The sequence below is a fragment of the Acanthochromis polyacanthus genome, chromosome 18 (genome assembly GCF_021347895.1).
Source record: "Acanthochromis polyacanthus isolate Apoly-LR-REF ecotype Palm Island chromosome 18, KAUST_Apoly_ChrSc, whole genome shotgun sequence".
NCBI classification, from domain to species: Eukaryota; Metazoa; Chordata; class Actinopteri; family Pomacentridae; genus Acanthochromis; species Acanthochromis polyacanthus.
This window is the reverse complement of record NC_067130.1, coordinates 579,815-601,476: the sequence shown is the minus strand read 5'-3', so window position 1 is coordinate 601,476 and position 21,662 is coordinate 579,815. Positions and strand designations below refer to the sequence as shown.

Here is a 21,662-nt window from a genome sequence, read left to right as displayed (position 1 = left end):
ACTTGTATGCTAGGTTGGACAGTAAGGAGGGAGAGACTGACCTGTACAGGTTGGCAAGGCAGAGAGACAGAGATGGGAAGGACGTGCAGCAGGTTAGGGTGATAAAGGATAAGGATGCAAGTGTGTTGACAGGTGCCAATAGTGTGATGGGAAGATGGAAAGAGTACTTTGAAGAGTTGATGAATGAGGAAGATGAGAGAGAACGAAGAGTAGAAGAGGTGACTGTTGTGGACCAGGAAGTAGCAAAGATTAGTAAGGATGAAGTGAGGAGGGCATTGAAGAGGATGAAGAGTGGAAAGGCACTTGGTCCTGATGATATACCTGTGGAGGTATGGAAGTGTCTCGGAGAGGTAGCAGTAGAGTTTCTGACTGGGTTGTTCAACAGGATCTTAGATAGTGAGAAGATGCCCGAGGAATGGAGAAGTGTGCTGGTGCCCATCTTTAAGAACAAGGGAGATGTGCAGAGTTGTGGCAACTACAGAGGAATAAAGCTGATGAGCCACACGATGAAGCTATGGGAAAGAGTAGTTGAAGCTAGACTAAGGGCAGAGGTGAACATCTGTGAGCAGCAGTATGGTTTCATGCCAAGAAAGAGTACAACAGATGCAATATTTGCTTTGAGGATGTTGATAGAGAAGTACAGAGAAGGTCAGAAGGAGCTGCATTGTGTCTTTGTAGATCTGGAGAAAGCTTCTGACAGGGTGCCCAGAGAGGAACTGTGGTTTTGTATGAGGAAGTCTGGAGTGGCAGAGAAGTATGTTAGAGTGGTGCAGGACATGTATGAGGACTGTAAGACAGTGGTGAGGTGTGCTGTAGGAGTAACAGAGGAGTTCAAGGTGGAGGTGGGAGTACATCAGGGATCAGCTCTGAGCCCCTTCTTGTTTGCTATGGTGATGGACAGGATGACAGACGAGGTCAGACAGGAGTCTCCATGGACTATGATGTTTGCAGATGACATTGTGATCTGTAGTGAGAGCAGGGAACAGGTGGAGGAGAAGCTAGAGGCGTGGAGGTTTGCCCTGGAAAGGAGAGGAATGAAGGTTAGCCGCAGCAAGACGGAGTATCTGTGTGTGAATGAGAGGGACCCAAGTGGAAGAGTGAGGTTACAGGGAGAAGAGATCAAGAAGGTGGAGGATTTTAAGTACTTAGGGTCAACAGTCCAGAGAAATGGAGAGTGTGGAAAAGAGGTGAAGAAGCGTGTACAGGCAGGCTGGAACGGCTGGAGAAAAGTGTCAGGTGTGATGTGTGATAGAAGAGTTTCAGCTAAAATGAAAGGAAAGGTTTACAAAACTGTGGTGAGACCAGCCATGTTGTTTGGTCTGGAGACAGTGTCCCTGAGGAAAAGACAGGAGGCAGAGCTGGAGGTAGCAGAACTGAAGATGCTGAGGTTCTCTTTGGGAGTGACCAGGATGGATAGGATCAGGAATGAGTCCATCAGAGGGACAGCACATGTTAGAGGCTTTGGAGATAAAGTCAGAGAGGCCAGACTGAGATGGTTCAGACATGTCCAGAGGAGAGAGAGTGAATATATTGGTAGAAGGATGCTGAGTTTCCCACTGCCAGGCAGGAGACCTAGAGGAAGACCAAAGAGGAGGTTTATGGATGTGGTTAAAGAGGACATGAAGGTAGTTGGTGTGAGAGAAGAGGATGCAGCAGACAGGGTTAGATGGAGGCAATTGATTCACTGTGGCGACCCCTGAAGAGAAAAGCTGAAAGGAAAAGAAGAAGAAGATTCATGAAAGGCTACTGTAGTTCATTCATTGGCAGAAAGAAGAATCAACTTTAAAAGTTCCTTTAATGCAGACATAAGAAGAATTTCCAGATGACACCACAGATGACTGGATTCTAACCCTTCATGCTCATGTTTTATTTCTTTATCTTCAAACTAGTGGTCTTTAAACTGACCTGACTAAATCACACAGCTCCTTCTAGAACAACATTAAACTGATGCAGATATTTAAATATAATGCAAACTTTAGTTAGATTTGTTGATTTAATTCTTTACGATCTACACCTATATGCATAAAACTGCCGATTCGACCTGCAGGAAAGTTCTTAGAGGTTCCAAAATTAAAACTCTTTAAGCATTTAATTACAAAAAATACCACTAAACATCACCATAAGTCACAGTGGACCAGAGAAGTGTTTGTCCTCTTAGTCAGGAGGAAATGATGAAGATTGGTGAGTTTTTGTGCCAAATTAGATGCAGTTTGGCTGGAAGGTACTAAGAAAATGAGTGGAAGAGCTTCATGTAAGCCAGGAAAAAAGAGTTTTCATCCAGAAATAACGTCATCGTGTTTGGGACTGAAAATGAAAACTATAAAAGGAAAACCTGCATTCAGAAAAGCCGTCTTCTGGTTAGAACCTGGAGTGTGAGTGTTCTGCTGGCTAGTGGTCTGTAGTCCACAAATGTGGACGGCCGGGTGTGAAATTCTCTTTCTGAGTGAAGCTACCGTCTCTCCTTACAGAAGAAACCAACCTGAACTTTGACTCAGGGGTTGAATGGTGTCAGGGAGGATCTCTGTAAGGTTCGTTTGTGCTTTCCTGTGTCTATTTATAAATGTGCACTTTGCTTCTTTTATTTTTATCTTTGTTCTGTCACTGGTCTGTTTCCGGTGTTTCTCTGGGGACTATTTGTAGGTAAACTGCTGCTTATTCCTGGTTCAGTGAATCAGAGTGAGTACTAGGAGGTAACATTAGAATCTCTGATCTTCTACTGTATCCTTCTACCAGGATAACTATGGATATGCTCTGTCATAGTTGAGGTGTGTCTCTGCAGGCTATTTAAAGGACATTCCTGGCTGTGGATCACGCAGTGACCTTCACTGGAGACCGACAGACTGCTGACGTCTGCAGCCATGAATGAGGGTTAAAGAGGAGGGAGGAACGCTATAGGAGCTTCCAGTGTTCAAATCCAGTCTAACAGGCCACATTCTGCATTTATTCTGTGTATTGTTTAGCATCAAACCCAAACCTCTACCTCTAACCAAACACATTATAAACCTGATTTTTGTTCATTTTTCTGTCAGCAGTGTAGTGTAGTAGACACCAACCTGTTCATGAGCTGAAGTCTGTCCTGGATCTTTGCCTCTGTGGGACATCCCTCCATCAGAAGGTCACGTCTCAGAGGACGCTGCAGTGAGCTGGATGCATACTGAGCAGATATATGGTAGAATTTACAGCAGAGAGGACAACAGAAAGAGCTCACGGCTGCATTTATAATGCAGGAAAACGTGGTGCAGGTCTGATCCGAGGCTTTCTGAACCAGGTCAGGATATAAAATATTCAGGATCATCGCAGACGTTTCTGTCCTTTATTCTCAGGACTCCATGAAACCATGAATGTGGAGAGGACTGTTCTGCATATTTCAGTAAATAGATAAATTATTAAATGAAACGACGCTCCAAGTTTATCAGTTTGTTTTATTCACAGCTGATCCTGCAGTTAGAAATGATTCAGTCTCAGTAAAGAACAAAACCTGATCTAAAGTCACAGCGTGTGGGACGTCATGTATGTTGTATGCAGGTCACGGCTCGGTCTGAGTATTAACCTTTATTTTAGAGGTTCTAAAAGCACAGTTTAAACCAACACTGACCCCTGGCTGCATCCTGAACACCTTCATGAATATTAAAGGGACCAACAAACAATAAAACAACGTTCAAAAGTCATCATGTAAATACTTCTGTAAACTATAAAAGAAAAAACACAGGAAGAAAAATCACTGATTTCGAGTAAAACTGAAATCATAGTTCTAGAATTTTGCAGACTGGAAGAGAATTCACTTCAACATTTTATAGATAAAAAAACAAACAAGTACAAATTTCTGTTGGATGAAATTAGCAGTTCTTTGGATCTGCTGCAGCCATTTATTTAACCTTCACATAAACCTCAACAAGTAGTGCAAAAATCAGGCGAAATGAATGTGATAGCAGTTCATAGTTAGTTACTAAAGCTGTGGTCATTTTAAAAACCTCAGGGTGATTTTAGACCTAAAATGAGATTAGTTTAAAAGTTTTCCTCATTAATGTTTGATTTAGAAATTTAAATTCACTGGAAGGATTTTTAGAGCTGCTTATATATATAATATATATTTTATACACACACGATTATTATGACAAATCAGAATGGAATTATTAAGAAAAACACATGAATTTGTGGTCTATGTTTTTGGAAAATTAAAGTCAGACAATAACAAGTACGTAGATTTAGTAAAATAACGTGATTTTAACCTCTTGTTTTGGCGGTAGATTGTGTTTTTAGCAGCTGATTCTCTAACTCTGGACCGACTGCTGGTTTAAACTCTACAAACTGAGATCAGCTGAAAAGAAAAGAACTAAAAGTTGTTGAGAAACATCTAAAACTGAAGGACTGTGTAAAAAATGACCACCAGTAAACCAGGATCAGAAAGTTGTACTTACAAGCAAAAACAAGTTAAAGCACCGACGTTTCTTTATTCTGCAGATTCAACATTCATCCGTTAGAAAACACCAGCAGGTTTTATACTGAGTATAGTAGTGAACTGTACCATGATAAGTAGAAAATAAACTCAAATATCCACTCCTTGTAGTGTTTCTGTCCCTGCCCACCTCCACTTAGAGGTTCTTCTTCTCTCCTACCTCCCTTTAGCGGCTCATCGACCTCTCCGGCTCCTCGGTGATGGTCCGGTAGTGCTGTGGTTCGTTCTGAGCCAGAGCAGAGTCTTTTTGGATGAACAGGGCCGGTCGACTCTTCAGGGGTCTCAGGAACTTTTTGGACGTCACCAGATCCCCGTAGCCCTGGGCGTGGGAGAAGGCGTAGCCCGACCGACGGGTGCTGGGACGGCGCTGAGGAGGGCGGCGTGGAGGCGGGGCTGGCAGCGCCTCCTTCCTCATCTTATGTCTCACCTAGAGAGAAGATTTACTCATTTAGGACCCGTATTACACCAATCCACACAGCAACCTCCTACAGGGAACAGAACCTGCAGAAGAGTCTCTGTGGGAGTTTGAAGTGTTTCATTTCCTCACCTTGTCGTTAATGGTGGGACGAAAGTGGATGAGAATGAAGCGGAACGCCACCACAGGTAGAATACAGAGCAAGGAAGCCAGGAACATGGTCAGCCACACGTTAGGCTGGTTCAGAGAGTTTCTAGCTGTACCTGAAGTCCAAACAAAGACAAGAACACTGGATCAGAAGCCAGGGTTTAAAGTAAAAGGGTTTATTATTTATGCTCATCCAGTCTGAGCAGTAGAGGAGACTGTCCTCTATGCTGAGGAATGACTTTATAAAAAAATAAATAACAGAACATTTAACAAGAGTCACAATGCCATAAACAATAAGGTAGAGCTGTTTTTATAAAGTACAGTTGTTTGTATGTGCATAGACCTACATGTTATTTGTGTTATTTACAGCATATTAGTAGTAGGTGATTATATTGTGTAATTCCAGTTAATTAAACAACCTTACAGTGATGTGAATCAAAGTGGAAGATTAACTCTCCTACTACCTTCAAATTTACTGACATCTGCTGTCCTTGGGGTCAGTTTGACTCCAGCAATTTAAACCTTCAGAAAATTGTCATAATTTAAGTTGTTCCCTGAGTTTTTGTTGACTAACTATCACTTTTATAAACCCACTCCTACCCATTGCAGTCCTACATCCAGAACACCAGAAATCACCATAAACCCACTGACTGACCTAAAACTGGACAGAAATCTCTAGTTGGTTTTTTAATGGCTCTATATTATTTCAGAGTATATATTTTTGTTTTCTATAACATCTGGAATGAAAAACTATTTCTCTTATCAGGAATATTAACATGTAATATGTTCTGGAAAATCACACACAATTTCAAAAATGATAAACTGCATGTTATCGTGACCTCAGAATCACCCAAAACAACCACAACTAAACTGTGTAAAATGTTAATATTTATTTTATGTTTTATAGCTAAAAGCCTCAAAGACCTCTGATGAACGCCTCGTGTACAGGACATGAAAACACATCATCACATTAACTCTGTATTTACCAGCTGAACCCAGTTAATAACAGATCATGAATCTGAGGATAATAGATAGTCATTAAATCTCTCCTACTTTGTGTTCATGTTTTAAAGTGCTGAATAAATCTGATCTCCTCTAAAGGACTGGAAGGTTTGAACTTTGAAATGTCCACAGACTCGCTAATCAGAGGATGAATTCTGTCTGAAGTCATGAAAAGAGCCTATGAACGGCTGAATCTTCTCACCAACGAAGGGGAAGGCGGAGGTGAAGATGAGGAACATGCCGTTGCTGTACATGGTGAACGTCACGGCGAAGTAGGCGGCCAGACTTCCCCACACGAAGAACTGGTTCACAGCCGTCCAGTAGTAGGTGTCCAGACACAGCTAAACAGTGGAGGTAGACGGATTTATTCATCTGTTTATCCACAGCTCAGTTCAGTAGAGCTAGCTGCATGTTCCATGTCTTCTATATGGTCCAGAAACCATCATCACGAGGAGATCTGGTTCTCACCTGGATGCTCACCACCACCAGCAGGCAGGTCTGAGCCAGCAGAGCAAAGGACTGATAGTCGGCGATGTCCTTCCCGTCATCTCTGACCGTGTCGTGGATGGCGGCCCAGGGGATGAAGAAGAGGATGAGGGAGCTGTAGCAGCTGTGCATCATGCAGCGAACAAAGATCTTCTTATTGAAGTACAGGTTGAGTTGTCCTGGAGAGTAGAGCTGAGGGTAGCGGGAGCTCCAGCGGTCGTTTACATCCTGAACACAGTTATAGGATGTTAGAACATTAAAACATGGGAGGATCTACTCTGAACGATGTCTGATGTTAGTCCAGACCTGGTCAAAGAGGCTGAGGCCGAGGACCGGTAGAGCCGTATAAACCAAGTTATAGCAGGTGATGAACCACTCGTCATACACAGTCTGTTAATGAGAGGTAATTAAAGTTAAAAACAGTCTGTTAATGAGAGGTAATTAAAGTTAAAAACATTCTGTTAATGAGAGGTAATTAAAGTTAAAAACAGTCTGTTAATGAGAGGTAATTAAAGTTAAAAACATTCTGTTAATGAGAGGTAATTAAAGTTAAAAACAGTCTGTTAATGAGAGGTAATTAAAGTTAAAAACATTCTGTTAATGAGAGGTAATTAAAGTTAAAAACATTCTGTTAATGGAGGTAATTAAAGTTAAAAACAGTCTGTTAATTAGAGGTAATTAAAGTTAAAAAACAGTCTGTTAATGAGAGGTAATTAAAGTTAAAAACAGTCTGTTAATGAGAGGTAATTAAAGTTAAAAACAGTCTGTTCATAGATCTTAATAGATCTAAAAACAACATTATCTGCTATAAAAAGCTGCTTTATATAGTTTAGATGTTAGCTATAGAGCATGTTACAACAACTAAAACAACTAAAGACTCTCAGTTGGTTCTGATTTCATTTGGTTCATTCCCTGAAAACAGAAGCTTATTTTTACACCATGTTCTGGATATTTACAACAGTATCCTTAAAGTAAGTAGATACCTGCAGTTAATACAGTTACTTATCCTAATGGATAAACAGTTCCCTACATCTGTAAAGATCATGTATATCATGGCTCTACTGACTCCTAGAACTCCTAATTTTTATGACAGAATCACTGAAACACAAGAAAACAACTCTACATGTTGGTTCTTTCATATATGAAATATGATAAGCTCTGCTGGGTCTAAACTATACATACAGCTACATTTAATGATGTAGAAAGCCTCTAAACTGTATGAACGGTGATGATTGACTACAGCTGATGACTCTTCATCTGATTATGAGACTCAAACCCATCAACTGAAGAAACACGTCTGTCAGAAACCAACAGCTTTATTTGGACTGCAGCAGTTTAGTGAACCAGAACCTGCCAGAAGCTGGTGGATGATTGAGATGAAAGAACTTTAACCATATGTTAGCATATGTTAACTCTATGTATATTTTTGACCCAGTAGCAGATTTTGTCATAGGTAGTTGCTAGAGGTACGGACCTGTACTTTCCATTTGCCAATCAGATACGCGAGATCTGGTCACGTGACTCCCGGTAGACGCTGGAGGTACGGACCCTAAACCTGACCCTAACACCAACCCTAACCTTAACCTTTGCTTACCTTTCAACAGTTTGCAGTGGTTAGCAGCTTCTTGACTCGCGAGACTCGCGTACGGGTCCATATCTGTCTGGCAAATGGAAAGTGCCGTATCCGTAGGCCACAGGCTACGGGTACGGGTCCGTATCTGTAGACACTACCTTTGTCATATTTCCAGGAAGACCTATAACTAACCTATAATTGTTGACTGAGCATGTGTCTAACCATTAGTCAATAGAGAATAAGAGCTACAGGAGTTATTGAAGTGCATGGTGTAAACCTTTATGCTTGGCTGTTTGGTCATTACTAGATTCTTTATTTTTCACGCTGTATGTAAACCATAGAAACATGTAAAATCATACCAGACTCTCTGAATACGTCTCTCACCTGTGCAGAGAAACCGCAGAAGAAGGCGTACCAGAAATGCACAAAGGTGAAGGTGAAGTTCTTGTAAAAAAAGTACTGCAGGAACTTGCACATGCGCAGGTATGACCAGCGACCGTGGACCAGCAGGAGGCGCTGCAGGTACCGGAACTGGGCGAAAGAGAAGTCACTGGAGAGAACCGCCTGCATCCCCTCCTGACCGCTGATCCCGACTCCGATGTGAGCAGCTAAAGGAACAGATTAACAGGGTTAGTACCAGTAGATCCTGGTCCTACTGACGTTTCACATCTAGTAGATCCTGGTCCTACTGACGGTTCACATCTAGTAGATCCTGATCCTACTGACGGTTCACATCTAGTAGATCCTGGTCCTACTGACGGTTCAAATCTAGTAGATCCTGGTCCTACTGACGGTTCACATCTAGTAGATCCTGGTCCTACTGACGGTTCACATCTAGTAGATCCTGATCCTACTGACGGTTCAAATCTAGTAGATCCTGGTCCTACTGACGGTTCAAATCTAGTAGATCCTGGTCCTAGTGACGGTTCACATCTAGTAGATCCTGGTCCTACTGACGGTTCAAATCTAGTAGATCCTGGTCCTAGTGACGGTTCAAATCTAGTAGATCCTGATCCTACTGACGGTTCAAATCTAGTAGATCCTGATCCTACTGACGGTTCAAATCTAGTAGATCCTGGTCCTACTGACGTTTCACATCTAGTAGATCCTGGTCCTACTGACGTTTCACATCTAGTAGATCCTGGTCCTACTGACGTTTCACATCTAGTAGATCCTGGTCCTACTGACGGTTCACATCTAGTAGATCCTGATCCTACTGACGGTTCACATCTAGTAGATCCTGGTCCTACTGACGGTTCAAATCTAGTAGATCCTGGTCCTAGTGACGGTTCACATCTAGTAGATCCTGGTCCTACTGACGGTTCAAATCTAGTAGATCCTGGTCCTAGTGACGGTTCAAATCTAGTAGATCCTGGTCCTACTGACGGTTCACATCTAGTAGATCCTGATCCTACTGACGGTTCAAATCTAGTAGATCCTGGTCCTACTGACGGTTCACATCTAGTAGATCCTGATCCTACTGACGGTTCAAATCTAGTAGATCCTGGTCCTACTGACGGTTCACATCTAGTAGATCCTGATCCTACTGATGGTTCAAATCTAGTAGATCCTGATCCTACTGACGGTTCAAATCTAGTAGATCCTGGTCCTACTGACGGTCCACATCTAGTAGATCCTGGTCCTAGTGACGGTTCAAATCTAGTAGATCCTGATCCTAGTGACGGTTCAAATCTAGTAGATCCTGGTCGTACTGACGGTTCAAATCTAGTAGATCCTGGTCCTAGTGACGGTTCAAATCTAGTAGATCCTGGTCCTACTGACGGTTCAAATCTAGTAGATCCTGGTCCTACTGACGGTTCAAATCTAGTAGATCCTGGTCCTAGTGACGGTTCAAATCTAGTAGATCCTGATCCTAGTGACGGTTCAAATCTAGTAGATCCTGGTCCTACTGACGGTTCAAATCTAGTAGATCCTGGTCCTACTGACGGTTCACATCTAGTAGATCCTGGCCCTACTGACGGTTCAGATCCACAGTTTTACCTTTGATCATGCTGACGTCGTTGGCTCCATCCCCAATGGCCAGAGTCACGGCCTGCTTGTACTTCTTGACCAGCTGCACCACCTGGGCCTTCTGCAGAGGAGTGACCCTGCAGCAGATCACCGTCTGACACATGCAGGCCGTCCTCAGGAGCTCCAGCTGCATGTTCTTCTCCAGAGCAAAGGCCTGAAGGTGGAAGGAACCAGGGATTATCTCCACAGTCTGAAAATACATCCATGCTCTCAGGGACATTCAGAGACCTCCATGTCATTAGTGGTGGAATTTCACGATTTAACAGCCTCCACTGTGGTGAAGCTGCAGGAAACCTGGTAGTCTTATTAACCCCAACCAGGTAAATGTAGACTTAAAAAACAAGACACCTAACAGAGCTTCTTTCTCTGAATTCAGGACACTGAGTCACACCGAGGACAGTTTATTTTGTTGGCTCCGGCTACCTAAATAGTAAAGTTCCTTTAAAGGCTTCCTACCAAACTGTGTCCATTAATAACCAGGCCGTAGTCTCCGTCCACCTTCTCATCCTGAACACTCTGAGTCTTCTGCAGCCAGAACAGTCCAGCTCGAGATCTGATCACCGATGGCTCCTCTGCTGCCTCCGGACACATTTTCCTTCTAGCAGTCCTGCAGACAGGAGGACGGGAGTTTTATTCACATCATGAAAGGCTCAGTATTCAGCTCTGGACTGGATTTTATCCACAAACAGTAAAACATCCGATCATTGAGTCATTTCCTGTCCAAAGATAATTAACATAAAGCCAGCACGGCTTAAGTATTAACAGTTTATTGAGTTTAATTATAAACCTTTATCTGCCTTTAATTTCTGTAAACAGAGACGCCCTTCGCTGACATTCAACAGCAGAAACAGGATCAGTTAAATAGAAAAACTACTTTCTGACAAACTGCAGATGAACTTCTCCTGTTTTGAAGCTCAGCTGGCTCTGTTTGATCAGGAGGCTCTGATTGGTCAGCTGATATATGTTATGTCTTTTAGCTCCAGATCTCTGAGGATAGGGAGTCTTTCAGAGGCAGCTTTAGTGATGAAGGAATGGAGGAGAGCTTCTCATTATAAACTGTGTTACGTGATGACATCACTGTGTAACAACAGAAAAGCCTGGATCTCAGTTGAGGTGTTGCAGGAGCAGTCTCCTGTCAGAGACAATACCTCCCTTTGGTTTGAACTTTACAGACCTTTAATGTGCACTAAAAGCCACAACACATACATAAGATAAAGGCAGAGTGGGATCCTTAAATACGTCAGTGTTACTGAATGAATTCATATGTTTAAATGTCCTCCGATCAGCAGAATAAGTTCTTCAGACTTACTGTAGCTCCTCTCGGACTCCTTCAGCTGTGTTTGCTGCTACTATGAAGATGTCCTTCATCTCTTCTCTCAGCATGTTGCAGGAATATCCGATGTTTTCCGCTGTCTCTGTTTCACATCAACAACAGTCAGTTATTGTGGTGAAATGAATGATTTAATTAATCTGCTGAACATGGAGAACTCCGATGCTTTGGTGGTTCACAAATGGAAGTTCCAGTGTGTCTCCCTCCCTCACTGGGATTCATAATTAATAGAACATGTTTTCATTTTAGCAAACCTTGTTTATCTCCCGTCAACACCCAGATTTTAATGTCAGCTTTAGCCAGCTGTTCGATGGTCTGAGGAACTCCATCCTGCAGTTTGTCCTCCACAGCCGTCGCTCCCAGCAGCTGAAGATCACAGAAGAAACATGATTTTAATTTATTTCTAAATCTCCTGATGATAAAAACACTCTGGTTTCTCTGCTAAGCTGCAGCAGGTAAACCAACCATCATGTCTTTCTCTATCTCTTCATAAACTTCATCCAGTCTCTCCTCTCGATCCTCAATGGAGGTGATGGCCTCATGGTGGCGCTGTCTCCACTCTGCCAAGTAGCTCTCATCTAAGTCCTTGTAGGCCAGAACCAGCGTCCGGAGACCGTCGCCTGCATAATCCTGGTTTGGTTGAATAATTTAGAGCCGTTATATATGTAGAGAAGTTTTTTAAGTTGAAATACAGATTATAAAACCGGCTTCACTCACGTTGAGATGTTTGGTGGTGACTCCCATCAGTTTACTGCAGGAGGGATGCAGTCGTTCATAGATGATGGTGTCTGCTCCTTTACAGAACAGAGTTATCCTTCCATCTGGGCTACGGACTGGAAACCACAGTCAAAGTCATTTTATACCAGAAAGCTCACCAACAGAAGCCTCACATGAAGATTCTTACATGAAAAATTTTCCATTTCTCTCCAGTAAATCCTCTGATAAGCAGCAAAGGGACTGAAATCTTCTCACTACTTTCTCTCACCGATTACCGACATCCTTTTCCGCACATTATTGAAGTCCAGAACAGCCACCAGCTCATAGACGACCTTCCTGCAGTTCTCCATGACGGTGATGGTTTCTGGTGTACGAGAGCGAAACACAAAACCAAAGTTTCTGGCTGCCGTCACCAGAGCACCTTCATCAGGAGACTGAGCCTGATAGATCAGGTCTCCTGAGGAGAGAAACAAGGAGAAGAGGAGGAAAGTTAGGTTAGATTTTAAAATGCCCACAAGAGGAAGCATTAGTGGACAGCTTCAGAATCAAAACCCAACTCATCAGGCTTCTGATCATCGGAATCATGACGTGCTGAGAGCTGAGAGACTTCCAATAGAGAGATGTCCATTAGAAGGACGTCTGTCAGAAGGACGTCCCTTAGAAGGGCGTCTGTCAGAAGGATGTCCATCAGAGGACCCTCACCCTCTGTTTTCTCCTCTGGCATGACGGTGTGGCACAGAGCCAGCAGACGGAAGAAGGTCTGAGCCTCCGGGTTTCCGTCCTTCACTGTCTGCAGCAGACTCTGGTCATGGAAGACGAACTTTGGATCAGCCAACTGGTTCCAGGAGAAGTCCACCTTGTCTGTCTTCTGCAAAGAAAACCAGAAACAGAAACTGTAGATTAATACTTATTTTAGATTCCCTGAACCATGTGTCGGTGTTCTCCTCTAACCTCCGTTATCTCCAGCCTCTGTCCAGTGAAGTCAAACAGCTCCCCTGGAAGAAACAGAAATAAACTCAGAAATCAACCATCAATTATTGGAAACAACTACTAAACTCTAGACATCTTACTTAAGTGAAACAGCTCAAATCAACCATCTTCTGGTGTAAACTAAACTCCATGAGTCTTCTAGAGGAGAAGCAGCTCACCGTAGGCCTTTCCATTGATGGAGCACCTGTTGAAGCTCATGATGTTCTGCGTCAGGGTGCCCGTCTTGTCGCTGAAGATGTATTTAATCTGACCCAGTTCCTCGTTCAGCGTGGTAGTTCTGGCCTGGGCTGGAGTGTCGTTTTTGGGGTAATACATCTTCCTGTCCCAGTCAATGTAGAAGCTGTTCCCCAAACGGATGATCTCCACACTGAGGACAGACAGGAGGATGGAGGAACATAAAGAACACCAGCCAGTAGCTTCAGGAACATAAAGCAGGACAACACCCAGTAACTTCAGATGGAGGAGCATAAAGCAGAACACCAGCCAGTAGCTCCTGGTCCATCCCACTGGTGGTACCTGACGTAGAGGGAGATGGGCACCACCGTGTTGAGCACGATGACGTAGGACCAGAAGGTGAGGAAGGAGGAGAGGCCGGCGTTGATGCCGTTCTCTCGAGGAAGAAACGCCGTGAAAACGGATCCCTCCTTCACCTCCCAGATGGCGTTCCCGATGGCCAGGATGGTGCACATGGTGGCCAGGAAACCGAAGATCTGATGAAGGAAGAAACACACAGCTTCATCAGTCATCTAGAAACATCTGCATCAGAAATCACCATGTTTATGAAGGTTACATGTCAGTGTGGATTCAGATGGCTCAAAGGATGTATTTACAAAAACATGCGACGTCCTTTGATTTGTTTCATCTGAACTAAACACATGCATGAATCCTGATCAGAACCTCTACATGTTCATATATGTATAGTTTATTTAATTTATTTGTTACTGAAACACAAACTTTACTTCTGATCTCCAGAGTTTTGAAGATTCTTGCTGAAATCACCATGAAATGAATTAATTTCAACATATTCAAAAGTCAGAGTTGAAAAACATTTTTATTTTCTCTTGCTGAAACGTACGTACATGTGTAGTTTTTGTGTAGTTGTGTTTGATAAACTCACACACAGCACCAGGACGTTCATCAGGTGGTCGATGCTCGTCCGTTTGAAGACCGTCTTCCCGCTGTTCTGCATCAGTTTGGTGTCGGGACCTGGAGAGGGTCGGGGTCAGATCAGATGGTTTCAACATTTATAGACACTATTTAAACAGTAAATTCTGCCTAAATTGCTCTAAATATGTGATTAATTGTACAGAAGAGGTGAATATATGCATGCAGTGGTAGTTAGTAGAGGTGGGAGAAATATTTTGATCTTCTATTCAAGTACAAGCACTAAGACAGCAGTAAAAATACTTCAATATGAGTTTAAATCTGACTTAAATAAAAGCAGCCTTCGGGTTGGAGAACTCTGGAGATGTGCTGTATATGAAGGCTCCTGCTAGGTGTCTTAGCATGCTGGATAGTGTTTACCATGGGGTGCTGAGATTTATGGTCCGATGTGGTCCCCTTACTCACCATTGTGAGCTCTATTTTACTGGACATCTTCAAGTGGTATGTGTTTATTTACAGAACCATTCTGGCTATTGTTCCTTCCTATTTGCCTTGTCTTTTAACAAGGAAACGTGGAAGTTACGATCTCTGATCTATGGATATTCTGCAGTTTGTCGTCCTTAAAGTAAGATCTGAGCTGAGCAAGGAAGCATTTAGGTTCTCTGCAGCTGACGCTTGGAATAAATTACAATCTGAACTTCAACTTCAAGCCCTTGTTCCACTGAATGAGTTTAAAGTTCTGGTGAAATCCTGACAGTCTACCTGGTCTATGTGCAGGTGTTATGTGTGAGCAAGTTTTAATGTTGTTAATTTTATTTGTTGTTTTCTGTTTTTAATGTGGCTGCACAGTACTGTAGTGGTTAGCACTGTAGCCTTGCAGCAAGAAGATCCCCGGTTCAAATCCCTGGGATCTTTCTGCATGGAGTCTGCATGTTCTCCCTGTGCATGCGTGGGTTTTCTCCGGGTACTCCGGCTTCCTCCCACAGTCCAAAAACATGCTGAGGTTAATTGGTTACTCTAAATTGTCCGTAGGTGTGAATGTGAGTGTGATTGTGTGTCTGTATATGTAGCCCTGTGACAGACTGGTGACCTGTCCAGGGTGTCCCCTGCCTTCACCCGAGTCAGCTGGGATAGACTCCAGCACCCCCCATGACCCTAGTGAGGATAAAGCGGTGTACAGAGGATGGATGTTTTTAATGTGACTATGCTGCTGCCCTCTGATCTCACTGGGACTAACCTGGTTAAATAAATGCTAAAAAAAATAAAAAAATCTTTAACTCACTGTTATTTTAAAAAAGCTTGTTATATCATTCATTGTGAAATAAATATGTCTTATAGATAGAGAGGATGATATTTCCACCTGAATCGTTCTGGAGTGGAGGAATCAAGGAAAACAAAACTGGACGTCGATATGAGAAAGAGGCAGAAATCTTTGCTTTTCTGGTGAATATTCTGCTGTAAAAGTGATGAAATCGCTGCACTAACACTCTTTCTAGTTTTTCCTCCTCCTGTATGAGTTAGAATCCAGACTAAAGGCTTCAACAAAAATCAGCCCCAGATCCCAAAGTTACCAACAAAATGCTGATTGATTCCTGATCAATCATTAGTCAGCAGAATGAATAACTCTGTGTGTTTTTACAGCTGTACATGTTAATTTTTAATCAGTGTTGGTCAGTATCTCGCTCCAGGTCTCTATGTGTGTCTCCAGCGCCCCCTGCAGGATCCAGCATACATTAACCTGTTTCATATCATCATTATTATTCTTCTGTTATCAGCAGAATAAACAGCCAGAGCAACAGTATCAGCTCTACCTGCATCAGGTAGGTCAGATCAGAGTTTACCTGATCAGGTAGGTCAGATCGGAGTTTACCTGCATCAGGTAGGTCAGATCAGAGTTTACCTGCATCAGGTAGGTCAGATCGGAGTTTACCTGATCAGGTAGGTCAGATCAGAGTTTACCTGCATCAGGTAGGTCAAATCGGAGTTTACCTGATGCGGTAGGTCAGATCAGAGTTTACCTGATCAGGTAGGTCAGATCGGAGTTTACCTGCATCAGGTAGGTCAGATCGGAGTTTACCTGCATCAGGTAGGTCAGATCGGAGTTTACCTGCATCAGGTAGGTCAGATCGGAGTTTACTTGCATCAGGTAGGTCAGATCAGAGTTTACCTGCATCAGGTAGGTCAGATCGGAGTTTACCTGCATCAGGTAGGTCAGATCGGAGTTTACCTGCATCAGGTAGGTCAGATCGGAGTTTACTTGCATCAGGTAGGTCAGATCGGAGTTTACCTGCATCAGGTAGGTCAGATCGGAGTTTACCTGCATCAGGTAGGTCAGATCGGAGTTTACCTGCATCAGGTAGGTCAGATCGGAGTTTACCTGCATCAGGTAGGTCAGATCGGAGTTTACCTGCATCAGGTAGGTCAGATCGGAGTTTACCTGCATCAGGTAGGTCAGATCAGAGTTTACCTGCATCAGGTAGGTCAGATCGGAGTTTACCTGCATCAGGTAGGTCAGATCAGAGTTTACCTGCATCAGGTAGGTCAGATCGGAGTTTACCAGATGCGGTAGGTCAGATCAGAGTTTACCTGATCAGGTAGGTCAGATCGGAGTTTACCTGATCAGGTAGGTCAGATCAGAGTTTACCTTATCAGGTAGGTCAGATCAGAGTTTACCTGATCAGGTAGGTCAGATCGGAGTTTACCTGATCAGGTAGGTCAGATCGGTGTTTACCTGCATCAGGTAGGTCAGATCAGAGTTTACCTGATCAGGTAGGTCAGATCGGAGTTTACCTTATCAGGTAGGTCAGATCGGAGTTTACCTGATCAGGTAGGTCAGATCGGTGTTTACCTGCATCAGGTAGGTCAGATCATAGTTTACCTGATCAGGTAGGTCAGATCGGAGTTTACCTGATCAGGTAGGTCAGATCGGTGTTTACCTGCATCAGGTAGGTCAGATCGGAGTTTACCTGCATCAGGTAGGTCAGATCGGAGTTTACCTTATCAGGTAGGTCAGATCAGAGTTTACCTGATCAGGTAGGTCAGATCGGAGTTTACCTGATCAGGTAGGCCAGATCGGTGTTTACCTGCATCAGGTAGGTCAGATCATAGTTTACCTGATCAGGTAGGTCAGATCGGTGTTTACCTGCATCAGGTAGGTCAGATCATAGTTTACCTGATCAGGTAGGTCAGATCAGAGTTTACCTGATCAGGTAGGTCAGATCGGAGTTTACCTGATCAGGTAGGTCAGATCGGTGTTTACCTGCATCAGGTAGGTCAGATCATAGTTTACCTGATCAGGTAGGTCAGATCAGAGTTTATCTGATCAGGTAGGTCAGATCGGAGTTTACCTGATCAGGTAGGTCAGATCATAGTTTACCTGATCAGGTAGGTCAGATCAGAGTTTACCTGATCAGGTAGGTCAGATCAGAGTTTACCTGATCAGGTAGGTCAGATCGGTGTTTACCTGCATCAGGTAGGTCAGATCAGAGTTTACCTGCATCAGGTAGGTCAGATCATAGTTTAGTTTACCTGATCAGGTAGGTCAGATCAGAGTTTACCTGATCAGGTAGGTCAGATCATAGTTTACCTGATCAGGTAGGTCAGATCGGAGTTTACCTGATCAGGTAGGTCAGATCGGAGTTTACCTGATCAGGTAGGTCAGATCATAGTTTACCTGATCAGGTAGGTCAGATCATAGTTTACCTGATCAGGTAGGTCAGATCAGAGTTTACCTGATCAGGTAGGTCAGATCGGAGTTTACCTGCATTAAGAGATCAGATTTACCTCCGAAGACGACGAGGCCAAAGCACCACTCGGTGTTCCTGAGGGTACATCCTCTGAGCAGCACCTTGTCGTTGTCCAGAGAAGACACCTGCTGGTCCATGGTCAGCGTTCCTTTGAATTTATCCAGACGGTTGTTGGGAGGCTCACAGCGAACTTCACCTGAGGACAGGTAGACAGAATAATCCTCAGGTTTCACATCAAGAACGGGACGTTTTCAGGAGTGTAGCATCTGAAAAAACTCAGATATTTTATAGATTCTCCCCATCCTGTTAAATTCCAGATAATATCTGATAAAATTACAGAAATAAAGCATTAATTTACACGTTGGCCATTTAATAAAGAGGCCCAAAACTTTCAATAACATCAAAAATTTGTATTTAAATTTATGTTAACTTGTTCTTTTACTTGTCTCTTTTTACTGTATTTAAATTGTGTAAAAAATACAATAATTGTTCAGATATGTTCTGTTCTTTGAAAGAAAAAATGTTTATTAAAGATTGAAGAATAAAACACTTACAGATTTTCCCCATAAAAAACTAAATCCATTTTTTCACTAAAGTATTTTATTCTTTTAAGGTGTGAGACTAAAACTAGAACGTTTGATTTCATTTAAAACTGCTTTAAAAAAACTTTATTTAGCAGATTTTTTCATTATGTACATTTTTAATGTTCAATTATAAACAGTTTTTAAAAACATGTTTTTCTGGTAAATATTTCTTTCCTGTTTATTGATGGAATTTATTCTTATAGTGTAGTGAGTACACAGAAAAAACTGTATTTACAAATGAAGAGCTCATTTGCAAAAACAAACTCCGTTTTAATCAATTTTAAGAAAACTTTTTTTATTGTTTACTTGAGATAATATCAATCAAAATAAAGTTGAGTGGATTTGACTCAGTAGAAAGATACATGACAAAATAGAGAAAAAATAAATTACTATTATTATTATCTCAAGTAAACAATAAAAAAATGAGTTTTCTGAGAACAGAGTTATCTGTTTTTGCAAATGAACTCTTCATATTTTTCAGCTCTTAATGTCACTTTATCAGCTACATTTACATATTTATTGTTTACATACTTATTGTTTACATACTTACTGTTTACATACTTATTGTTTACATGCTTACTGTTTACATACTTATTGTTTACATATTTATTGTTTACATACTTACTGTTTACATACTTATTGTTTACATACTTATTGTTTACATACTTACTGTTTACATACTTATTGTTTACATACTTATTGTTTACATATTTATTGTTTACATACTTATTGTTTACATACTTACTGTTTACATACTTATTGTTTACATACTTATTGTTTACATATTTATTGTTTACATACTTACTGTTTACATACTTACTGTTTACATACTTATTGTTTACATATTTATTGTTTACATACTTATTGTTTACATACTTATTGTTTACATACTTATTGTTTACATATTTATTGTTTACATACTTACTGTTTACATACTTATTGTTTACATACTTACTGTTTACATACTTATTGTTTACATATTTATTGTTTACATACTTACTGTTTACATACTTATTGTTTACATACTTATTGTTTACATACTTATTGTTTACATACTTATTGCTTACATATTTATTGTTTACATACTTACTGTTTACATACTTATTGTTTACATACTTATTGTTTACATATTTATTGTTTACATACTTATTGTTTACATATTTATTGTTTACATACTTATTGTTTACATATTTATTGTTTACATACTTACTGTTTACATACTTATTGTTTACATACTTATTGTTTACATACTTATTGTTTACATACTTATTGCTTACATATTTATTGTTTACATATTTATTGTTTACATACTTACTGTTTACATACTTATTGTTTACATACTTATTGTTTACATACTTATTGTTTACATATTTATTGTTTACATACTTATTGTTTACATATTTATTGTTTACATATTTATTGTTTACATACTTGTTGTTTACTTACTTATTGCTTACATATTTAACTCTGTATGGTCGGCTTCATGAACATTTTTGCAAGAATAATGTTTTTTTGTTTTTTTAGCTCTAACAGGGAAGAGTCGTATTTCAGCCAGATATATTAGGGGAAAACTAATTCTTAGTGTGGAGAAGGAAAAATTACTGAAGGAGAATAATATCTATAAAAACTATAGAAGAAAATAATTTAACACATAAAGGATAATTGCAATCAGGTGATGACTGATAAATAAATGAATCTATTCTGTTTATTGATGTATTTCTTTCATGAATTTAAACATTAACTTCTACTTTTAATTTCTATTCTCCATGTTTGTTTACAGTTATTAGCTTTAAATCCATCCATTAATATTATATTAATAATTAATTACAAGATAAAAGCTAACTGCAATTAAAAAATGTTTGGGTAATGTTCTAAACATGTTGTTGGTTCTTTATCTTTTATAATCAATGTCTGTGTTTCTGACAGAAAATATCAAAAACGCCATTTTTACTTTTCTTCATTAGTGGTAAAAGAACTGGAATAAACTTTTAAACATCTTAAATATTGTTCCTAACCTTTAAAAGCAGCCAACAGGTCGATGGAGTCTCCCATCTCTCCCGTTACCGTCAGCGCCTGCTTCACCTTCAGGTTGGTTTCTCTGTTGGACACCAGGAGGACATGAGAAGGATGAAGAGACACCAAGACAGTGGAGACATCAGCCACGTGCACGCTCTCACACACACGCACACGCACACGCACACGCACACGCACACGCACACGCACACGCACACACACTCACACACACTCACACTCACACTCACACTCACACTCACACTCACACACACACACACACTCACACTCACACTCACACTCACACACACACACACACACTCACACTCACACTCACACTCACACTCACACTCACACTCACACACACACACTCACACTCACACTCACACTCACACACACACACACACACACACACACACACTCACACACACACACACACACACACACACACACACTCACACTCACACTCACACTCACACTCACACTCACACACACACACACACACACTCACACTCACACTCACACACACACACACACACACACACACACACACACTCACACTCACACTCACACTCACACTCACACACACACACACACACACACTCACACTCACACTCACACTCACACACACACACACACACACACACACACACACACTCACACTCACACTCACACTCACACACACACACACACACACACTCACACACACACTCACACTCACACACACACTGACCCATCAAGCTCAGCTGTTTCCACGTAGACCAGGTTGAGAGGTTCACTGCTGGACAGTAGCAGGAGGTCGGCCTGGAGAAGAAGAATCAGAAGAACGAGACGCTTCTAATAAACTGATAAATCTGTCTTAAATCAATGCTATTGTCTTGTATTTCTAAAGTAGAATCCTCACTCACCGTGACAAACTGGTTGTTCTCCAGTTTGATGATGTCTCCGACCTGAACGTTCATCCATTTCTCATTCCTCAGTCTGTCAGAAGCAGAGAGAAGTCAGAAGCCTTCACATTTTATCCAAACATCAGCTTCAGAAGTCAGAAACCTGCACATTTCACCCCAGCAT

The 21,662-nt window shown here is 41.5% G+C and overlaps 1 protein-coding gene and 1 long non-coding RNA gene across 5 annotated transcripts in view; one reads left to right on the top strand and one right to left on the bottom strand.

Annotated features, from left to right (window-relative positions):
• Positions 1 to 3,404: 3,404 nt before the first annotated feature.
• Positions 3,405 to 21,662, bottom strand: part of atp8b5b (ATPase phospholipid transporting 8B5b) — a 70,773-nt gene continuing 52,515 nt past the window's right edge. For 3 of the 4 annotated variants that reach the window (XM_051938824.1, XM_051938826.1, XM_051938823.1), the window contains 22 exons: positions 21,500 to 21,572; positions 21,325 to 21,395; positions 20,597 to 20,679; positions 18,035 to 18,193; positions 14,265 to 14,353; positions 13,664 to 13,857; positions 13,306 to 13,514; positions 13,109 to 13,152; positions 12,860 to 13,025; positions 12,426 to 12,614; positions 12,158 to 12,273; positions 11,906 to 12,070; positions 11,695 to 11,806; positions 11,420 to 11,525; positions 10,567 to 10,717; positions 10,081 to 10,264; positions 8,464 to 8,687; positions 6,813 to 6,896; positions 6,489 to 6,734; positions 6,223 to 6,361; positions 5,004 to 5,134; positions 3,405 to 4,883 (listed from right to left, as the gene is read on the bottom strand). In XM_051938824.1, the coding sequence (XP_051794784.1) occupies positions 4,623 to 4,883; positions 5,004 to 5,134; positions 6,223 to 6,361; positions 6,489 to 6,734; positions 6,813 to 6,896; positions 8,464 to 8,687; positions 10,081 to 10,264; positions 10,567 to 10,717; positions 11,420 to 11,525; positions 11,695 to 11,806; positions 11,906 to 12,070; positions 12,158 to 12,273; positions 12,426 to 12,614; positions 12,860 to 13,025; positions 13,109 to 13,152; positions 13,306 to 13,514; positions 13,664 to 13,857; positions 14,265 to 14,353; positions 18,035 to 18,193; positions 20,597 to 20,679; positions 21,325 to 21,395; positions 21,500 to 21,572 (3,196 nt within the window). In that variant the 3' untranslated portion in view covers positions 3,405 to 4,622. The remainder of the gene's footprint in view (positions 4,884 to 5,003; positions 5,135 to 6,222; positions 6,362 to 6,488; positions 6,735 to 6,812; positions 6,897 to 8,463; positions 8,688 to 10,080; positions 10,265 to 10,566; positions 10,718 to 11,419; positions 11,526 to 11,694; positions 11,807 to 11,905; positions 12,071 to 12,157; positions 12,274 to 12,425; positions 12,615 to 12,859; positions 13,026 to 13,108; positions 13,153 to 13,305; positions 13,515 to 13,663; positions 13,858 to 14,264; positions 14,354 to 18,034; positions 18,194 to 20,596; positions 20,680 to 21,324; positions 21,396 to 21,499; positions 21,573 to 21,662) is intronic. The other variant, XM_051938825.1, reaches the window with a different exon arrangement.
• Positions 16,107 to 18,004, top strand: LOC127530917 (uncharacterized). Its single transcript, XR_007937708.1, has 5 exons — positions 16,107 to 16,223; positions 16,342 to 16,791; positions 17,054 to 17,200; positions 17,821 to 17,878; positions 17,937 to 18,004. It is a non-coding gene; the product is annotated as an uncharacterized LOC127530917 (long non-coding RNA).